Below are 20,132 nucleotides of genomic sequence, written 5' to 3'. Positions count from 1 at the left end.
CAAATCAAAATGTATTTCACAGCAGCCCCGATTTTCTGAATCCAACCGTAGTGTGCCTGGGTCAGAGAATCTGGCTCCGACCTCTCGTGCCCAATTCATGCTCCATGTGATTTTCCAACAGGTGACTGGACGCCAAGAATTGTGCAAACCTCAATTAAATATTAAGTTATTTAAAATAGAACCTTTGGTTAGGGTGCACAACAGGCAGCCAATTGGCTATACCCACTTTGCACCCAACCCCTCCCCACCACCCCGCCCCAGTCGAAGGTGAATTTCACCCCCAGTATTCCCTCTTTTAATGACCTATTTTACGCACAGTTCCTATTTTGCCCTATTTAAAATCTCTTTTTGTTTCGCTAAGAACAGAAGTGCCGAGTACGTACCCAGGCTTGGTTGGCAAATCAGGATTTTGCTGCTTGTCATTCAGCTATTTTCTGCAAAAATATCTACAACTGGGGTTGTGAGCTTTGATATTTATGCATGTCGAGTGACTTGTTGTTGATTAATAATCCATGGATTACGATTGACTGCTGATTTTATTACTCCAGTCACATTCCCAGGAAATGCATATTTCAAAGCCCTACCTTCGCACAGTTTGATTTGTAATTAGTTCCATTAAAAATCCAATTTGTTAACATGAAAGAAAATGTTGAGCCTTAGATTTTACAAACCACTTAAATTTTGTATGAGCGCTAAAACATCAACAACTTGCATTTATATAGCGCCTTTAACATAGTTAAACGTTCCTTTTGTTAACCAAAGTTATTAAGGGAAATGGGGCAAAGGTGGGTATATGGAGTTATGTCACAGATCAACCATGATCTCATTGAATGAAGGAACAGGCTCGAGGGGCTAAATGGCCTCCTCCTGTTCCTCTGTTCTTTTGTCCCAAGGAGCGTTATCAGACAAACCACATAAAGAGATATTAGAACAGTTGAGCAAATTATTTATATTCTCTGAACCCGTTCTTCTCTTCTTCTTTTTCCTTTTCCACAGGTTGTGAGAGGATTAATGTGAGGCACCTGAGCTGGGGTGATGTGGAGTCTGCTATCGCCGTGGTCTTCTCCTGTCTTGGGATCCTTGCCACCATGTTCGTCACTCTCATCTTCGTGTTGTACAGGGACACGCCAGTGGTCAAGTCCTCCAGCCGGGAGCTCTGCTACATCATTCTGGCCGGCATCTTCCTGGGCTACATCTGCCCCTTCACGCTGCTAGCCAAGCCCACTCTGGCCTCCTGCTACTTCCAGCGGGTCCTGGTTGGGCTTGCTGCCGCCATGTGTTACTCTGCCTTGGTGACCAAAACCAACCGCATCGCCAGGATCCTGGCCGGCAGCAAGAAGAAGATCTGCACTCGCAAGCCCAGGTTCATGAGCGCCTGGGCCCAGCTGGTGATCGCTTCCATGTTGATCAGTGTCCAGTTGACCATTGTGATCACGCTGCTGATCCTGGAGCCCCCGACGCCAGTCCTTTCCTACCCGAGCATCAACGAAGTCTTCCTAATCTGCAACACCAGCAACCTGGGCGTGGTGGCCCCCCTGGGCTACAACGGGCTTCTCATCATGAGCTGCACCTACTATGCCTTCAAGACGAGGAACGTGCCCGCAAATTTCAACGAAGCCAAGTACATAGCCTTCACCATGTACACCACCTGCATCATATGGCTGGCCTTCGTCCCGATCTACTTTGGTAGCAACTACAAGATCATCACCACCAGCTTCTCGGTCAGCTTAAGCGTGACCGTGGCCTTGGGTTGCATGTTCACCCCAAAGATCTACATCATCATCGCCAAGCCGGAGCGCAACGTTCGCAGCGCCTTCACTACCTCGGACGTCGTGCGCATGCACGTGGGCGATGGGAAGGCCGCCTGCAGGTCCAATAGCCTGCTCGACATGTTTAAGAGGAAGAAAACCACGGCTGGCAATGCAAGGTAAGCCGTTCCAGGTACGAACCGTTCTGTGCCCGATAAGTGCCGTCTGAAATCTTTTCTTCAAGAATTGAGAGGTGTATATGTTCCTTGCATACATTTCCCCCCACCGCCAACCCCCGCCCCTCCACACTCTCAGCTTAGGGTATAACCACCGTGTGTATGCTTCTGCTGTGGAGCCTCATGGGATGGTACAGTAGTGTAGTGGTTATGGTACTGGATTGGTAGTTCCAGAGCTTGTGAGTTTGAATTCCATCATGGTAACATGAGAAATTGGCACTGGAAAGATTGACTGTGAAAAACTGCCAAATTGTTGTAAAAGACCAGCTGGTTCGCTAATGTCCTTCAGGGATGGGAACCTGCCATCTCAATCTGCTCTGACTTCTCTCCCACACTGTGGGACACATTGTGCCCTCAGAGCAGCTAGTGTTGCCCACATCCGAAAAATAAATGAATAAGATCAACAGAAGGAGTCCATTTGGCCCCAGTGCCACTGGGAAGGCAGCTTATTTGCATGAGTCCCGGGCATCTGTCTTCCTATGAAACTTTGGCCCGCCCCACCAGCCATGGTCCTATTAGCCTCCTGAGCAAGGTGGCCAATCTGCCACTTGCCTGGTCAATGGTCTCTGTCTCAACCAATCCCTGTGGCAAAGCATTCCATGCTCCAACAGCCCTCTGTGTGAACAAATTTCTCCTAACCTCTCTACTCTTTCTGTTGCTGACTCTTTTAAATGTATGACCCCTCATCATTGGCTCCCCAACCAGTGGAAATAGTCTATTCTGTCTATCAAAACTTTTCACAATTTTTTTTTGAGCTCTTTTAAATCTTCTCTTAGCCTTCTGTACTGTGGTGGAAATAGTCCCAGTATCTTAAATCTCTCCCTGAATCAGAACTGTTATCAGGGAATCACATGCACTTGGCCAATATTCTCCACAAGGAAAGTTGTGCACTATTTCCCAATATGCCCTCCCGGTTGGTGCCCAAAAAAAAATCACAAAAGGAAAAAAAACACCAAAAAACCCCACAAAAAACCAAAAAAAATAAAATTTAAAAAAAAGAAGGTAGTTATAAGTGTCTGGAGTGTCCCCCAGATCGGGGGGCACTCGATCTAATGTTTATTTTGTACCCCCCCTCCAAAAAGAGTTGTGGTGAGGCTCCACACCAGGAGCATGCAACGGAAAGTTTACCCTATAATAAATGCACTATCACTCGGCTCCAAAACATATTGCATTGTCGTCAGTATGTAGGTCTATCCTTAGGAGGGTGGGACTTGTCTTTAAGGTTGGCCAAGTTAGGTGAGGATTCTGACAGTCCCTCAATCCCACCCAACCTCTTCATCTTCTTTAACCATTTCATTCTCTTCACAATCCATCTCTTCACTTTCTCCAGCACTGCCACCACCTGAACCCTCTCTGTCTTTTTACTCTGCTTCATTTTCTATTGCTGAACACCTGGCCTTTTATTCCATGCCTTCAATCTTCTTTTTAAATCTCTCCCATTCTTCCCCCACCACCACAAGTTGCTTGTATTCTTATACTATTTTTCCTTCTTTTTACCAGTCACTTTTCTCCCCTTTCATTTCTCTGGGTCTTTACCCATCGTCCATGGCTGATGGCCACCTTCAAAAACTGTTCCTAACTTTTCAGAGTGGGCCTCACAGAGTGTCAACATAGTATTCAATTAATATTGTCTGTGAGATGTCTGCGCTCCTCTAATTCTGCCCTCTTGAGCATCCCCGATTATAATCGCTCAACCATTGGTGACCGTGCCTTCTGTTGCCTAGGTCCCAAGCTCTGGAACTCCCTGCCTCAACCTCTACACCTCTCTACCTCTCTTTCCCCCTTCAAACATACCTCTTTTGGTCACCTGCACTAATTTCACCTGCGTCAAATTTTTATCTCATAATACTCCTGTGAAGCACCCTGGGACGTTTCACTACGTTAAAGGCGCTATTTAAATGCAAGTTGTTGTTGTTGTAAGGAGGGGAAAGGCGGTACAGGTGACCATGATCCTCCCCTGACACCTTCGCCCACACCTCACAGTTACCAGTGACCCATGCCGAGCCGTAGACACACATCCAGCTCTTACACTGATTCTCATGCACACCCACTGGCAATTATTCTGCAGAAAGTGTTTGGAAAAAAGAGCTACATTTAAGATTTGTGCTTTAAAGCAAAGTCTATTCGCAGAAGTTTTAAAAAATGGCACTGAGGCAAAAGATGATTAAAATTGTTAATGAACTAGACTTTGATCTTGTTTCCTCAACACTGTAAACAATTGAGCAAATTGTTAGCCTGTCATAGCAGTGGAGAATTACCATTCACACCCATTGTGCTGGGAAGTCTCTGGTCTCAATCATTTGGTCATGGTGGTCCAGCAAGCCTACCGTTCTGGTCATGAAAAGGGGATAAGATAGCGATAGAGATACTAGCAGTCAGTCAGTTTTTGAAACAGAATCTGCAGGGACAAGCTTGGATCAGATTCAGAAGGAAAACACAGGGTAGTAATTTTGTTTAAGTCAACCAAGATGACATGTGTGGAAGTGTGGCATGTTCATTATTTGTATATTGTCATGCAAAGATAAATTGTATAGATTAAATTAAGTGAGTATGATCATAACTGTTGCTCCGTATGTTCACATTCTGTGAAATAAAGCACCTTACTGATCCTTTTCTGACCTCATCTTACATCTTACCACCTGTTTTCTCAGTCCAACTTTGGAAAAGTTGGAGAGGCAATGTGCTAAAGACATGAATATCTGGTTCACTTCACAAGGGGCCACTATTGTTACACCTTGGGTTATACCATGTGACAGCTAGATGTGCATAGTATGGCCACGCCCCTAAGCAAAAGAGGCTCAGACCACTTTCAGAGTGACTTACGCTACTGCACCCAAGAGCATATATAAGGGAAAACCCTTAGAGTATAACACCCACACTTCAGCAGGGCTCACATATAAGCTGCAACTTGCAATTGAAAACCTAGGCACACTGACATTTTGAAAGGGTTTCACACATAAGATCATTGTAATAAGCTAAATGCATGATGCATGGCCAGTTACTGGCACACAATGTGGGCTGCAGGCTGGTCTGTTACCACCATGTACATTCTCCATCAAGTTATAACGTCTTGAGACTCACTTCTCTGCTTGCATGGCCAAATTGCACAGTATACAAGGAAAAACCTAAATTGGAGCAGGTCAGTACTCAAACATCAGAAATCTCTTGATTCCGTTTGAGGATAGCATTCCTGAGCATCCTTGCATATAAGGACATGAAGGGAATAGGGAAAGGTACTGCTGTGGATCTACCACAAGCTCAGGGAGAGTACCATCCTCCTCCGCTCATGTTGTGCTCCCCTTCTCACTCAACCACCACAGAAACTTCACCCATAGTATTGTGCAATATGCAGGCTCTGCTCGAAGGTGTGGCTTGCAGCAGCATTCCAACATTTATTCCTTCTCTAACATTGCAGGACTGAAAGAGAAGCCTTCCAGCATTGCGCGTTGCCCAGAAGAAGACAACACCTCACAGCACCCAATGTCTTTCTCAGAAATATCTGCAAGCACTGGCACAGCTACACACGTCCTGGGGCGTGCAGTCAGTGAGCTGCAGGCGATAGCACTCAGTAGAATCAGACAGCACAGGTGGTGGCCATTCCGCCCATCATGCGCGTGCCAGTCCTTTGAAAGAGCTATTCCAATTAGTCCCACTCGCCCCTGCTCTTTCCCCATAGCCCTGCAAATTTTTCCTTTTCGAGTATATAACCAATTGACTTGCAAAAGTTACTATCTGCTTCCTCCACGCTTTCAGGCAGTGTGTTCCAGATCATAACAACTCACTGCGTGAAAAAGATTCTCCTTCTCTCTCCTCTGGTTCTTTTGCCAATTATCTTAAATCTTTGTCCTCTAATTACCAACTCTTCCGTCAGTGGAACAGCTTCTCCTTATTTACTCTGTCAGAACCCTTCCTAAGGTTGCCAACTCTAGTTGGACATATTCCTGGAAGTTTCACCACACGACCTCCCGACTCCAACCCAGTCAAACAGCCTTTTTTCCCCATTGCCAATATTTTTTTTTATTTGTTCATGGGGTATGGACGTCACTGGAAAGGCCAGCATTTATTGCCCATCCCTAATTGCCCTTGAGAAGATGATGGTGAGCCGCCTTCTTGAACCGTTACAGTCCATGTGGTGAAGATACTCCCACAGTGCTGTTAGAGAGGGAGTTCCAGGATCTTGACCCAGTAACAATGAAGGATCGGCACGGCAATATATTTCCAAGTCAGGCTCGTGTGTGACTTGGAGGAGAACGTGGAGGTGGTGGTGTTCCCATGCATCTGCTGCCCTTGTCCTTCTAGGTGGTAGAGGTCGCAGGTTTGGGAGGTGCTGTTGAAAAAGCCTTGGCGAGTTGGTGCAGTGCATCTTATAGATGGTACACACTGCAGCCACACTACGCCGGTGATGGAGGGAGTGAATGTTGAAGGTGGTGGATGGGATACCAATCAAGCGGGCTGCTTTGTCCTGGATGGTGTCAAGCTTCTTGAATGTTGTTGGAGTTGCACTCATCCAGGCAAGTGGAGAGTATTCTATCACACTCCTGACTTGTGCCTTTTAGATGGTGGAAAGGCTTTGGGGAGTCAGGAGGTGAGACACTCGCCACAGAATACCCAGCCTCTGACCTGCTCTTGTTGCCACAGTATTTATGTGGCTGATCCAGTTAAGTTTCTGGTCAATGTGACCCCCAGGATGTTGATGGTGGGGAATTCGGCGATGGTAACGCCATTGAATGTCAAGGGGCGATGGTTAGACTCTCGCTTGTTGGAGATAGTCATTGCCTGGAACTTGTGTGGCGTGAATGTTACTTGCCACTTATCAGCCCAAGCCTGAATGTCGTCCATTCTCTGAGGAGTTGCGAATGGCACTGAATACTGTGCAGTCACCAGTGAACATCCCCACTTCTGACCTTATAATGGAGGAATGGTCATTAATGAAGCAGCTGAAGATGGTTGGGCCTAGGACACTGTCCTGAGGAACTCCTGCAGCGATGTCCTGGGGCTGAAATGATTGACCTCCTACCCACCACAATCTTCTTCCTTTGTGTTAGGTATGACTCCAGCCAATGGAGAGTTTTCCCCCTGATTCCCATTCAGTTCAGTTTTACTAGGGTTCCTTGATGCCACATTCGGGCAAGTGCTGCCTTGATGCCATATCTAATAAACAAAAGTATTCAAAGAAAATGCTCTTATGATTTTTTTTCACCTGGGTTGCTCGCTGCAACGTCCAGGAGATTAATCTTCAATTCCTGGAGACTTCAGGATATCTCTGCAGAGTTGGCGACCCGAACACTGAGTGAGTGACATCTGACGGTGAGAAGGAGCAAGTGATGGGGCCAGGGGAGGAGCAGAAACCTGACTTAAAGGGTTAAATAATGAGCACAGGTTCCTTAAACTTGTCTTGATTCCCTTGAGTTTAGAAGATTGAGGGGTGATCTAATCCAGCTGTTTAAAATGTTAAAAGTATTTGATCGGGTAGATCCTATTTCCTCTATGAGAGAGTCCAGAACAAGGGGACACAATCTTAAAATTAGAGCCAGGTCATTCAGAAGTGAAATTAGGAATCACTTCTTCACACAAAGGGTAACAGAAATCTGGAACTCTCTCCCCCAAAACGCGGTTGAGGCTGGGGGTCAATTAAAATGTTCATGACTGAGATCCATTGATTTTGGTTAGATTAGCGTATCAAGAGATATGGAGCCGAGGAGATAGATGGAGTCAAGAAACAGATCAGCCGATGATCTAATCGAATGGCGGAACAAGCTCTAGGGGCGGAGTGACCTCCTCCTGTTCCTATGATGGCTTTATAGCTGAAGCTTTACAACAGTGACTACACTCCAAAAGTACTTCATTGGCTGTAAAGCGCTTTGAAACATCCGGTGGTCGTGAAAGGCGCTATATAAATGCAAGTCTTTCTTTCTTCTTTCTTTCATTAATGACTGCTATACTTTGGGAAAGGCAGCGGTATGATGGTGGTGCGGGGGGGTGAAATCAGTCGGGGGTGGTGGTGCGAGTGGGTGAGATCAGTCGGGGGGTGGTGGTGCGAGTGGGGTGAGATCAGTCAGGGGGTGGTGCGAGTGGGGTGAGATCAATCGGGGGTGGTGGTGCGAGAGGGGTGAGATCAGTCGGGGAGTGGTGGTGTGAGTGGGGTGAGATCAGTCAGGGGGTGGTGCGAGTGGGGTGAGATCAGTCAGGGGTTGGTGCGAGTGGGGTGAAATCAGTCGGGGGGTGGTGCGAGAGGGGTGAAATCAGTCAGGGGTGGTGATGTGGGCGGGTGAAATCAGTCAGGGGGTGATATGCGGGGGGGTGAGATCAGTCGGGGGGTAGGGTGATGCGGGGGGATGAAATTGGTCACAAGGCAGGGTGATAGCTAATCAGCCGCCCCTTTCACTCCGCACCCGATTTTCTTATCCAATACAAAAGGAAGTGGTGCATTGTGTAAAACGGGCTGCCTGTTCTCCATGAGCGCATTTGTGCACTACTGGCGGTTGCCAATTTCACCCCCGCCCCCCCATCCACGCTCACTCCAGATGGGGCAAGGAAACTTTGCAGTGCGATCCCAGCCGAATCGAATAGGAAATCATGTTGTGCTTTTTGTTAACAGACATTTTTACCAGATTCTAATTTTGTTACTTCAGTTTCCTTGCTATTAGTATGGGATCACCTCCGGCTGCCCGCATGTTGTAGGGACGAGCCTGGCAGCTGCACAATGCACTCTCCAGCTCCAGTTGGTGTCAATCAAGAGCTTTTATTAGCAAAAAGGAAGCCGTTTAACACCTGATTTGACCTTGCTCAGTCAGTGCAGCGAAATACAGCTGGGTAGCCAGTTAGAGCAGCAGTAATCAATGCAGAGTCGCCCTTATTCAAAGCAACCATGAAACATTTAAACCCCTAAAATAGCGCAAAAGAGCCCAGTACAGTTGCTCCTGGAATAACTCCGCTGTACAATACAGCCAGGACAGCCAAGTTTGCAGATGAAGTTATGTAAACCCTGCTGTCCCATCTATGGCACAGATGGCATCACCTCCAGAACTGCCCGGTACAGAAGGCAAGGGAGCACATTGTGCAAAGGGTCAACGATACCTTTGCAACCCAGCCCATAGAGGGACATTCGGGAGTATGATGCAAACTAGTAATCCAGAGAATGAGAGTGCATATCCCACCTCGGCAGTTTGAGAATTTATTTAGGAACAGGAGGAGGCCATTCTGCCCCTCGAGCCTGCTCCACCATTCAATTAGATCATGGCTGATCTGTATCTCATTTACCTCACATGCTCCATTTACCCGCCTTGGTTCCGTGTCCCTTAATACCCTTACCTACCAAACACCTAGCAATCTCAGTTTTGAAATTAACCAAGCCTCAACAGTCTGTTAGAAGAGAGAATTTCGGATTTTCACTACCCTCTGTGTGAAGTGCTTCCTATCATCACCCCTGAACAATTTAGCTCTAATTTTAAGATTATTCCCCCTTGTTCTTGACTCCCCCAAATGTGATTTTTTTTTTAAATGTGGGAATAAAAGGCTGGCATCAGTAAAAGTAACCATGAAACTGTTGGATTGTCGTAAAATCCCAACTGGTTCACTAATGATCTTCAGGGGAGGAAACCTGCCGCCCTTACCCGGTCGGGCCTACATGTAACTCCAGGCCCACACCAACATGGTTGATGCTTAACTGCTCTCTGAAGTGGCCCGCAAGCTACTCTGTTGCATGAAACCCCGGGGCAACTTGGGATGGGCAATAAATGTCGGCCTTGCCAGCGAAGCTCACATCCCAAGAATGAATAATTTTTTTACTAAAGAAGATAACAGGCTTGAAGCTATCTGCTAAGGTAAGATAACGATACTGTTCAATATGACAAGCACCAGTCAAAACAAGGCCGGCAAGAAAGTCATCTCTTCTGCTTTCTTCATCCTTTCAAGGTGTACAACACTACACTGCCAACAAAGAAAGAAGAAAGCTTTTCATTTATAGTAACAGAAGGTGACCCAGATTCAGACCATAATAGAAGCAGCCCAAGGGATGCACTGTGCAAATGGGAACACCTCGGATTTATGATCTACTTAGAATTACCAAGCACTTATGGGAACAGTTTTTAAAGGGACTGCAAAAGGAAGAGAGAACTTGCATTTATATATTACAGGGCATCCAAAAGCGCTTCACAACCAATGAAGTACATTTAAAGTGCAGTCACTGTTGTAATGTAGGGAAGCGCAGCCGTCAATTTGCGCACAGAAAGCTTCCACAATCAGCCATGGAATGAATGACCATATCATCTGTTTTAAGTGTTGGTTGAGGGATAAGTGGGCCAGGACACCAGGGAGAACTTCCCTGCACTTCTCTTGAATAGTGCCGTGAGATCTTTTCTGCCACCTGAGAGGGCAGACAGGTTTGATGTTTCATCTGAAAGACGGCACCTCCGACAGTGCAGCACTCCCTCATTACTGCACTGGGCGTGTCAACCTGTATTATGTGCTCGAGTCTCTGAAGTGGAACTTGAAACCACGACCATTTGACTCAGAGGTGAGAGTGCCACCATTGAGCCAAAGCTGAGGGCAAGAGAGGTGGGGGGGGGGGGGCAGGGAGGAGTTATTTGCGGTAGCGTTTTGACACTTTGTTCTTGTCTGCTTTCTCAGGAATGGAAGAACAGTCTCCTACCGTGCAGTGTCACCGAACAAGCACCTGCAGCACTATCCCCACCTCTTCCGGGCACAGCTACACACGGCCCGAAAGATGTAAATAGAGAGGTTGAGGAAGGAGTGCAGGGTGAGTCCTAGAACACGGATGAGAAGGAGCAGGTGGCTGCTAAGGCCCAGGCTCCTGCTCAGTTTAACATCTCATCCGAAAGGCGGCACATCTGACAATGCAGCGTTCCCTCTTGGATTGTGTGCTCTAGTCTCTGGAGTGGGACTTGAACCCTCAACCTTCTGACTCTGTGACCAACTGAGCCACGGCTGACATCGGGGCTGGGGAGTAGGTGGGGGGGGGGGGGGGAGATCCATTGGGCAGTTTATTCTGTAGCTGTGCACAAGAAGTTTTCAGGGGCTCACAATTATCAGTATCCGGTGCGACAGTCTGACCGGCTGTTTGGGCAGCCCCGTTCCTTGTTCTCGCTGCCACCTTCCTGCTCCTGCGCGGCTGCAGAATGCTGTTCTTCTTGCTCTATGCCAAGGCCTACTTGCAGATCAAAACCACAAAGCAGGTGCTGGTGGTTCTTGAGCCCTTGTGGGACCCCCTATGACATCAGCAGTTCAGACTCAACATCCCAGTGATGCCCCCTGGTGGCAGAATGGCCTCTTGCAAGAGGAAATAACTTGCATTTCGATAGCGCCTTTCATGACCTCAGGATGTCCCAAAGTGCTTTACAGCCAATTAAGTACTTTTGGGAAGTGCTGTTCCAATGTAGGAAACACAGTATTTGTGCACAGCAAGATCCCACAAACAGCAATGTGATAATGACCATAATCATCTGGGGGGTTTTTTAAGTGTTTGGTTGATGAATAAATATTGGCCAGGAAACTGGGGATAACTTCTTTGAAATAGTGCCATGGGATCTTTTACGTCTACCCGAGGGCGGGACAGATTCGGTTTAATGTCTCATCCGAAAGCTGGCACCTCCGACAGTGCAGCACTCCCTCAGTACTGCACAAGGGTGTCAGCCTAGATTTTGTGCTCAATTTCTGGAGTGGACCCACGAACCTTCTGACTCAATGGCGAGAGCCGCGGCTGGCACCTACTCGCCGCTTCACTCCATGGTCGGCCCATAGGCATCTGAAAAAGAAAGCTTTACCAGACTTGACGATGGCAGCCTTGGTTTCCCAGCAGCCATCCTTCCCCTTTGTAATGAAGCTGGTGTAAGACAAAAGCATTGTGTGAGGAAGCAGGTACTGACTGGACCGATTCGGTGCTGATACTCAGAAACTAGCCCACACTGACAAAACGGAGCCTTGTCCATTTAATTAATGGCACTGCATTATGCCCAGGTTACCGTGTGAATGCATTCAATGACCCTCCCCCACGCACAGGAGACAGGTAGTCCTCTCATCCTGCTGATCCTTGTCAGTGCAGAGCAGGACTGAATGTTGGCGACGTTACAAAATGCATCAGCCACCTCGCCTTTGTGACACGCCACAAAATCTTGCCCAAGGTTCTCCCGGCAGGAGGTAGTAGAGTTCCAGCCCTGCTTTTCTGCTGGACCTCAGCCTTCTCAGGCAATGTTGCTCAATCAGTCCCAGGTAGTTGTGTCAGTCCCAGGGACAGCACACCCACTGAATAGTGAGCAATGGGATCAGCCAATTCCAGTGCTGGGGCCACTGTCTGCAATATCTACTTTCGATTTCAGTATCCTGAAGCTCGACAATACAGCAGTGCACCTGTCACTGTAGACAAGTTGCCTCTGCTGTACGGCCCGATATTTAAGGGCATCAGAAACACAGCGCATGTTCAGTGCCTTGCAATGAGGCACTACAATCCCAATCATGACAAGCTCAACCAATTTAACACAGCTCTTCAGTAGGTCAGGATATGGGAGCATAGCGGTTATGTTACTAGATTAGTAATACAGGGAATGTGAATGTACAATCCCACCATGGCAATTTGAGGATTTGAATTCAGTTTAAAAAAAGAATGGGAACAAAAAGCTGGTATCTGTACAAGTGACCATGAAGACCATGTCATAAAAATCCAAATGATTCATTAATGTTCTTTAGTTGTCCTTACTCAGGCTGCCCGATATGGAACTCCAGTCCCACACCAATGTGGTTGATTCTTAACTGCCCTCTGAAGTGGCATAACAAGCCACTCAGTTATATCGCCACTTTCTCAGGGCAATTAGGGATGGGCAATAAATGCCTTGACTTGCCAGCAACACATATATCCTGAGAACAAGTAAACAAAAATATGCGCAGACATAGGGGTCAGCTTCCACTTGTACACTGATGACATGCAGTTCTACCTCCACTGCCTCTCTCATTGCTAAATGATGAAAGAATGGGACAGGGACAGGAAGCAGACTGTTTCCAGTAGTTCAAGGGTGAAGAACGAGTGGCCATTGTTAGAAGATTAAATGTAGCAGATTTAAAACAGGGAGAAACGTCTTCACACAGAGTTATGAGTCTGTGGAATTCACCTCCTGGGCTAGTGGTTGAGGTAGAAACTATGTCAACATTCAAGATTAGATTGGATGGGTGGATGAAGGAAAAAGGTTTGAAGGGGTATAGAAACCAATGAGTAAATGTGATTAAAACTGTAACTTCACCTAGAATGCCAGCGTGGCCTTGTTCTGTATCATAATTTCTGTGTATATTCATTACCTCTCCAGCGCCTTTATATCATCAGATTGCTTATCTGATATAAAATCTTGAATGAGCCACAATTTCTTCCAGTTAAATATTGGGAAGTCCAAAGCTATCATCTTTGGCCCCTGCCACAAACTCCATATTCATGCCAGCGAATTCATCCCCCTCCCTGGCCACTGTCTCAGACCCAACCAGACCATTCACAATCTGTTCAACCCTGAGTACAGCATTCCAACCCATGTCCTCTCTATCACAAAGATCACAAAATCTTGTTGTACAGCCATAATATGACCAACTCCTGCCCTTACCTCAGCCCATCTGCTGCTGAAACACTCAAACATGCATTTGCCAACTCCAAACTCAACTAATCCAATGCTGTTATGGCCAGTCTCTCATAGAAACATAGAAAATAGGTGCAGGAATGGGCCATTCGGCCCTTCGAGCCTGCACCACCATTCAATATGATCATGGCTGATCATGCAACTTCAGTACCCCACTCCTGCCTTCTCTCCATACCCCCTGATCCCTTTAGCTGTAAGGGCCACATCTAACTCCCTTTTGAATATATCCAACGAACTGGACTCAACAACTTTCTGTGGTAGAGAATTCCATAGGTTCACAATTTTCTGGGTGAAAAAGTTTGTCCTCATCTCGGTCCTATATGGCTTATCCCTTATCCTTAGACTGTGACCCCTGGTACTGCACTTCCCCAACATCGGGAACATTCTTCCTGCATCTAATCTGTCCAAACCCGTCAGAATTTTATATGCTTCTATGAGATTCCCCTCTCATTCTTTGAAATTCCAGTGACTATAAGCCGAGTCAATCCAGTCTTTCTTCATATGTCAGTCCTGCCTTCCCGGGAATCAGTCTGGAGAACCTTCACTGCACTCCCTCAGCCTTCCATAAACCTTCGATAATCCAAAACCCGGCTGCCCTTATCTTATCCACTACCAAGTCACACTCATCCATCACTCCTGTCCTTACTGATTTACATTGTTTCCAGGTCCCCGAACATCTCAAATTTAACATGCTTAACCTTGTGTTTAAATTGCTCCATGACCTTGCACTTCCCAACTCTCTATCCTCCTCCAGCCTTTCCACCTTCCCCAGAACTCTCTGTTCTTCCAACTCTGGCCTTTTGTGCTCCCTCCCCATTCACCACACCACTGGGGGCTGCGCCTTCAGCCTCCCAGGCTCCACACACAGGAATTCCTAACCCCCTCTTCCTCTCCATCTTTCTCTCCTCCTTTGAGACCCAAATGTTTGACCAAGCTTTTGGCCGCCACTCATAGTATCTCCCTCTTTGGTTCAGCATTGGGTTTTTTCCTTATGCATCTGTGAAATGCCTCAGAATAGTTTTCTCTATGTTAAAGGCACTGTATAAATGCAAGTTGTCGATGTACAATCTGCGGATGAATTTTTTTCTGTTGCCTATTTGTAGCATCACTAATTCCAACGGCGTCAATTCCACTGATCTCTGCTTAAATACTCCGCTGGTCTCTGACTTTGCTTAGGACTGGTGTTAACAGAACAGGAGAGTAGCTGTACAGTTTACACAATGAGCAGAGTTGTCAGTGCTTATACTGGGTGTAATAGGCAAAGAGCTGAGAGGAAAGACAGACTGTAGAGACTCCTTGCAATATAAGACATCCAGAGCAATATGCACACTCACTGGGTATGACTGCAGAACACTTAAGGGCAGGCCAAAGGTTATCCAGGAAGATGATCACTGAGTTTTGCGACTCATGATACCCCAGCTAGAGAGAGTACAGCTCTGCCCAGCTCTGCCTGCAGCTCTTGAAGTGACCCCAGCCCTGAACTTTGATGTTTCAGGGCCATTATAGGCCCCCACGAGGGATTTGACCAGTGACCTTTTCCTCAGTGCACTGATATTAACATTTGGGTTCCATCTGACAAAAATCAGAAAGGATATTGTTCAGTCATTATACACCTAATGCATGAAGCCAAACTGAGCATTCTCCAAATTTATATCAGGTATATTTGGAGCTGCCATGATGGTCCAACATTCAAGATCAGTTTGCCAGCTAGAGCTAGATGGATGAATGATTGGCTGGCTGGAAAGATAGGTGGCTGGCTGGCTCGATGAATGGATGCCCGGATAGCAGACTGGATAATTGGCTAGTTGGTTAACTGGCTAGCTGGCTGATTGGCTGGTTGGATGACTGTATGGATGGGTGGATAGCTGGCTGGCTGGATAGATGACTAAGTATCTGAATGGATGGCTATCAGAAATAAAGGATGGATAAATGAATTTGTGGATAGATGAGTGGGTTAGTAGATAGATGGATGACTGAACTGGTGGAAGGAGGAATGCGTGGAAGGATAACAAATTGGTGAATTAAATCGCTGGATGAAAAAATGGTTGCATGGCTATATGAATGGATAGCTGATTGGATGACTATCTGGCAGATGGATGGATAGCTAGCTGACTGGCTGTCTGACAGCCTGGATGACTGGATAGATGGATAGATAGATGTCTGGTTGTATGGATACCTGGGTGGAAGGAAGTTTAGATAGATGGATAAATATCTGACAAGCTAAGCGATGGATGACTAGTTGGATGGATAATTGGCTGCATAGCTGCACTGATGGGTGGATAATTGGTTGCATGGCTGCATTGATGGGTGGATAATTGGTGGCATGGCTGCATTGATTGGTGGATAATTGGTTGCATGGCTGCATTGATGGGTGGATAATTGACTGCATGGCTGCATTGATGGGTGGATAATTGGTTACAAGGCTACATTGATTGGTTGATAATTGGATGCATGGCTGCGTTGATTGGTGGATAATTGGCTGCATGGCTGCATTGATGGGCGGATAATTGGTTGCATGACTGCATTGATGGGCGGATAATTGGTTGCGTGGCTGCATTGATGGGCGGATAATTGGTTGCATGGCTGTATTGATGGGTGGATAATTGGCTGCATTGATGGGTGGATAATTGGCTGCATGGCTGCATTGATGGGCGGATAATTGGCTGCATGGCCACATTGACAGGCGGATAATTGGCTGCATGGCTGCATTGATGGGTGGCTAATTGGCTGCATGGCTGAATTGACGGGCGGATAATTGACTGCATGGCTGCATTGATGGGTGGATGATTGGTTACAAGGCTGCATTGATGGGTTGATAATTGGATGCATGGCTGTGTTGATGGGTGGATAATTGGCTGCATGGCTGCATTGATGGGTGGATAATTGGTTGCTTGGCTGCATTGACAGATGGATAATTGACTGCATGGCTGCATTGACAGACGGATAATTGGCGGCATGGCTGTATTGATGGGTGGATAATTGGCTGCATTGATGGGTGGATAATTGGCTGCATGGCTGCATTGATGGGTGGATAATTGGCTGCATGGCCGCATTGACAGGCGGATAATTGGCTGCATGGCTGCATTGATGGGTGGCTAATTGGCTGCATGGCTGCATTGACGGGTGGATAATTGGCTGTATGGCCACATTGATGGGTGGATAATTGGTTGCATGGCTTCATTGATGGGTGGATAATTGGTTGCATGGCTGCATTGATGGGTTGATAATTGGCTGCATGGCTGTGTTGATTGGTGGATAATTGGCTGCATGGCTGCATTGATGGGCGGATAATTCATTGCATGGCTGCATTGATGGGTGGATAATTGGCTGCATGGCTGCATTAATGCATGGATAATTGGCTGCATGGCTGCATTGATGGGTGGACACTTGGCTGCATGGCTGCATTAATGCGTGGATAATTGGCTGCATGGCTGCATTGATGGTGGATACTTGGCTGCATTGATAGGTGGATAATTGGCTGCATGGCTGCATGGATGGGTGGATACTTGGCTGCATGGCTGCATTAATGCGTGGATAATTGGCTGCATGGCTGCATTGATGGTGGATACTTGGCTGCATTGATGGGTGGATAATTGGCTGCATGGCTGCATTGACGGTGGATAATTGGCTGCATGGCTGCATTGATGGGTGGATAATTGGCTGCATTGATGGTGGATAATTGGCTGCATGGCTGCAATGACGGGTGGTTAATTGGCCATGCAGATGAATAGCAGGAAGAAAGAATGGTTGAGTGAGTGATTAGTTCGATGGGTGGATAGCTTTCTGGTGAATGAATGGATGATGGAAGTCGGGTTGATAGCTGAATTGATGGATGATAATATAGATGGGCAGATAGCTAGCTAGATGGGTGGATGATGAACTGGCTGGCTGACTAATAGGTTGGATTACTGGTTGGATAGCTAGCTTTGTGGCTGGATGAATATTTGTTGCATTAAAGGAAGACTGGATGCATGGCTGTCTGGGTGATTGGATGGATGGAGATCTGGATGAATGGCTGGACACTTGGATGCAAGGGTGCATGGATGGAAAGAAGGCTCGAAGGACATATGAGCGGTTTGCCAGATGGTTGCCTAAATGGATGTATGGGTGGCTGGCTGGTTGCATGGATAGATGGATAGCCAGCTGGCGGACAGAATTGGTGGATATGGATGACTAGCGGCCCAAAGTATGCATGGATGAATGGAAAGGATGGATGAATAGCTGGATGAATTGATCAATGGATGGATGGTGGATAACCATATAGAAGAATGGCTAGTTGACTATCTTGCTGGCTGGAGCACCGGATGGATGGAAGGAATGAAAAGAAGGAAGGATGAGTGGCTGGATAAGTGACTGGCTGGATGGTTAGTTGGTGGAAAGATATATGTACATCTGGATGAAAATATGGATGGATAGATGGCGAGCACGATAGACGGATAGCTGGTGAGATAGATGGGTGGCTAGCTGTATGGATATATAGCCTGCTGGGTGCATGGATGACTGGCTAGATGGATGGATGGATGGAAAGATGGCTGGCTAACTAGTTGAAGGGGATAGTTTTCCCATGCTGTAGCTGTTCTTGTCCTCAGTAATGGAGGCGCAATTGTTTGAATGGGAGACATAGTAAATTCTCACTCTAAACAAAAGGAATATTAAAGTGTATTGCAAAGGTCAATGTATGCATAAATCCCAGTTGCCTAAATCATTCATAAACACTTATATTCTCAGCAAATACATTCTCTGCCGCCATGCAGTCACTACATAATAGTTGCTGTTTAATATGATTATTGCAAGCGTCTTAAGGAATAGCGTGGAGCTGACTGGCGACTTGTATTGAATGAATTGTTTGTTCCAACCAATACAATAAATTCTCAACAGCTTAGCCCAACACAAATGTGCCCAGTGCCAAATCCCATTGATCTGTGTGCGCACAGAACAATGCTTCAGAAGGGCCACGATTGTCCCTGCGCAGTTATTGGACAGGTTGTATCATTAGAGCATCCACATTGCAATGATGTCATTTGCACAATATAATTTGCATTCGCCACAATGTAATTTGCAATGTGAAATCATCGTGTGCTTTGCGTGTAAAACCATTGTACTTCGTTCCTGCAGGTACATTGCTCCCTCCTCCCAAGCATCGATAATCCCACTTTAAAATGCAATTATAGACGGGAGGGCGGGGTGTAAAAATCGACTGTGACAATATTCCGCTGCAGTTTTGGTGCAAAAGGTTTTAACTGAGAATTTACATTTGCCCCCCAGTTCCAATGGAAAGTCTGTATCATGGTCTGAACCAGGGACCGGGCGGCCAGCGAAGGGAGAGCACATGTGGCATCGACTATCCGTCCATGTGAAGAGCAACGATGTTGCATCTAATCAGACCGCCGTCATCAAACCCCTGACTAAACCATACCAGAACCAGATCAAAAACATCAACTTCTCGGACGTCGGCACGAAAGCCCTTTACAATGTGGTGGAGGAGGATGAAAGCGATCCCTTGAGGCTCGACATGGCCAGCAGCCCGGAGATGGTGCTGCAGAGGCGAGCGATGTCCATCACGCAGCTCAAGGACATAGAAGATCCCCAGTATTTCATTTCTGATCAGTTGCAAAAAGGCGTTTCTTCACAGCGGTCTCTCGTCGATCACTTGCACGGGGTGGTCAATACATTCGCAACCAATATGTCTGATCTCAACTCAGTGCTGACCGTGCCAGTGCCGGGGAGTGGGGTGCAGTCACTGTACCAGCTGAACCAGCAGGTCCTGCCGCTACAGATGACCACCTTCAACCCCCAGCCCATCTCGCCCGTGGAGGAGGAATGCGAACGGTTCAACCTCCTCCGCGGCTTCATGTACGACGGCGCCGGGCCCCAGGAGGAGCTGCCCACGCCCAACAAACTCACGCTGGAGGACTCCCCGGCTCTCACGCCCCCCTCTCCCTTCAGAGATTCGGTGGCGTCGGGCAGCTCGGTGCCCAGCTCGCCCGTCTCCGAGTCGGTGCTGTGCACCTCGCCCAACGTCACCTACGCTGCGGTCATCCTGAGAGACTACAAACAAACTTCGTCCACGCTGTGAAGGCTGGTCCAGCGGCGGGCGGCCCAGATTGCAAGTTTGCTGGGAATTTCAACGTAAAATAGTGGGGGGGTACAATTTTAAAATAGTCCGGGGGGGGGGGGGGGGTAAAAAAAAACAACAACCTGTGCCATAGTACGTGTCAAAAAGAGTTTGAAAACCAAGAGGCAAACGCCAGCGTGTGCCGTCCCAATTGTCAGTGTGCAGTCCAGGTCCCTGTGATTCTGTTTGATTCTGAATCCCCCAGCTCTGTCCAGGAAATATCCGGAATCCGCGGCAACTCACAACAATCGTTTCCGAAGTATTACTGCATAGATAGATATGCTCAAATATATTATTTTACTGCACAATTTTTTACTTCCGATAGTTAGCTTATAATTATTGGGCAGGGTGGTGTGTTCACTGCCTGCCAACTTGCAAGCTGCCAATGCCACCGATCAGGCGA

At 47.1% G+C, this 20,132-nt stretch overlaps 1 protein-coding gene across 1 annotated transcript in view; it reads left to right on the top strand.

Annotated features, from left to right (window-relative positions):
* LOC139272718 (metabotropic glutamate receptor 1-like) overlaps positions 1-19,690 on the top strand; it is a 633,444-nt gene extending 613,754 nt beyond the window's left edge. Inside the window, exons 7-8 of the mRNA XM_070888814.1 lie at positions 997-1,927; positions 18,880-19,690. Of these exons, the coding sequence (XP_070744915.1) occupies positions 997-1,927; positions 18,880-19,690 (1,742 nt within the window). The remainder of the gene's footprint in view (positions 1-996; positions 1,928-18,879) is intronic.
* Positions 19,691-20,132: the final 442 nt, after the last annotated feature.

The sequence above is a fragment of the Pristiophorus japonicus genome, chromosome 9, assembly GCF_044704955.1.
Source record: "Pristiophorus japonicus isolate sPriJap1 chromosome 9, sPriJap1.hap1, whole genome shotgun sequence".
NCBI classification, from domain to species: Eukaryota; Metazoa; Chordata; class Chondrichthyes; family Pristiophoridae; genus Pristiophorus; species Pristiophorus japonicus.
Note: the sequence above shows the minus strand (reverse complement) of the source record. Positions and strands in the feature narration are given on the sequence as shown.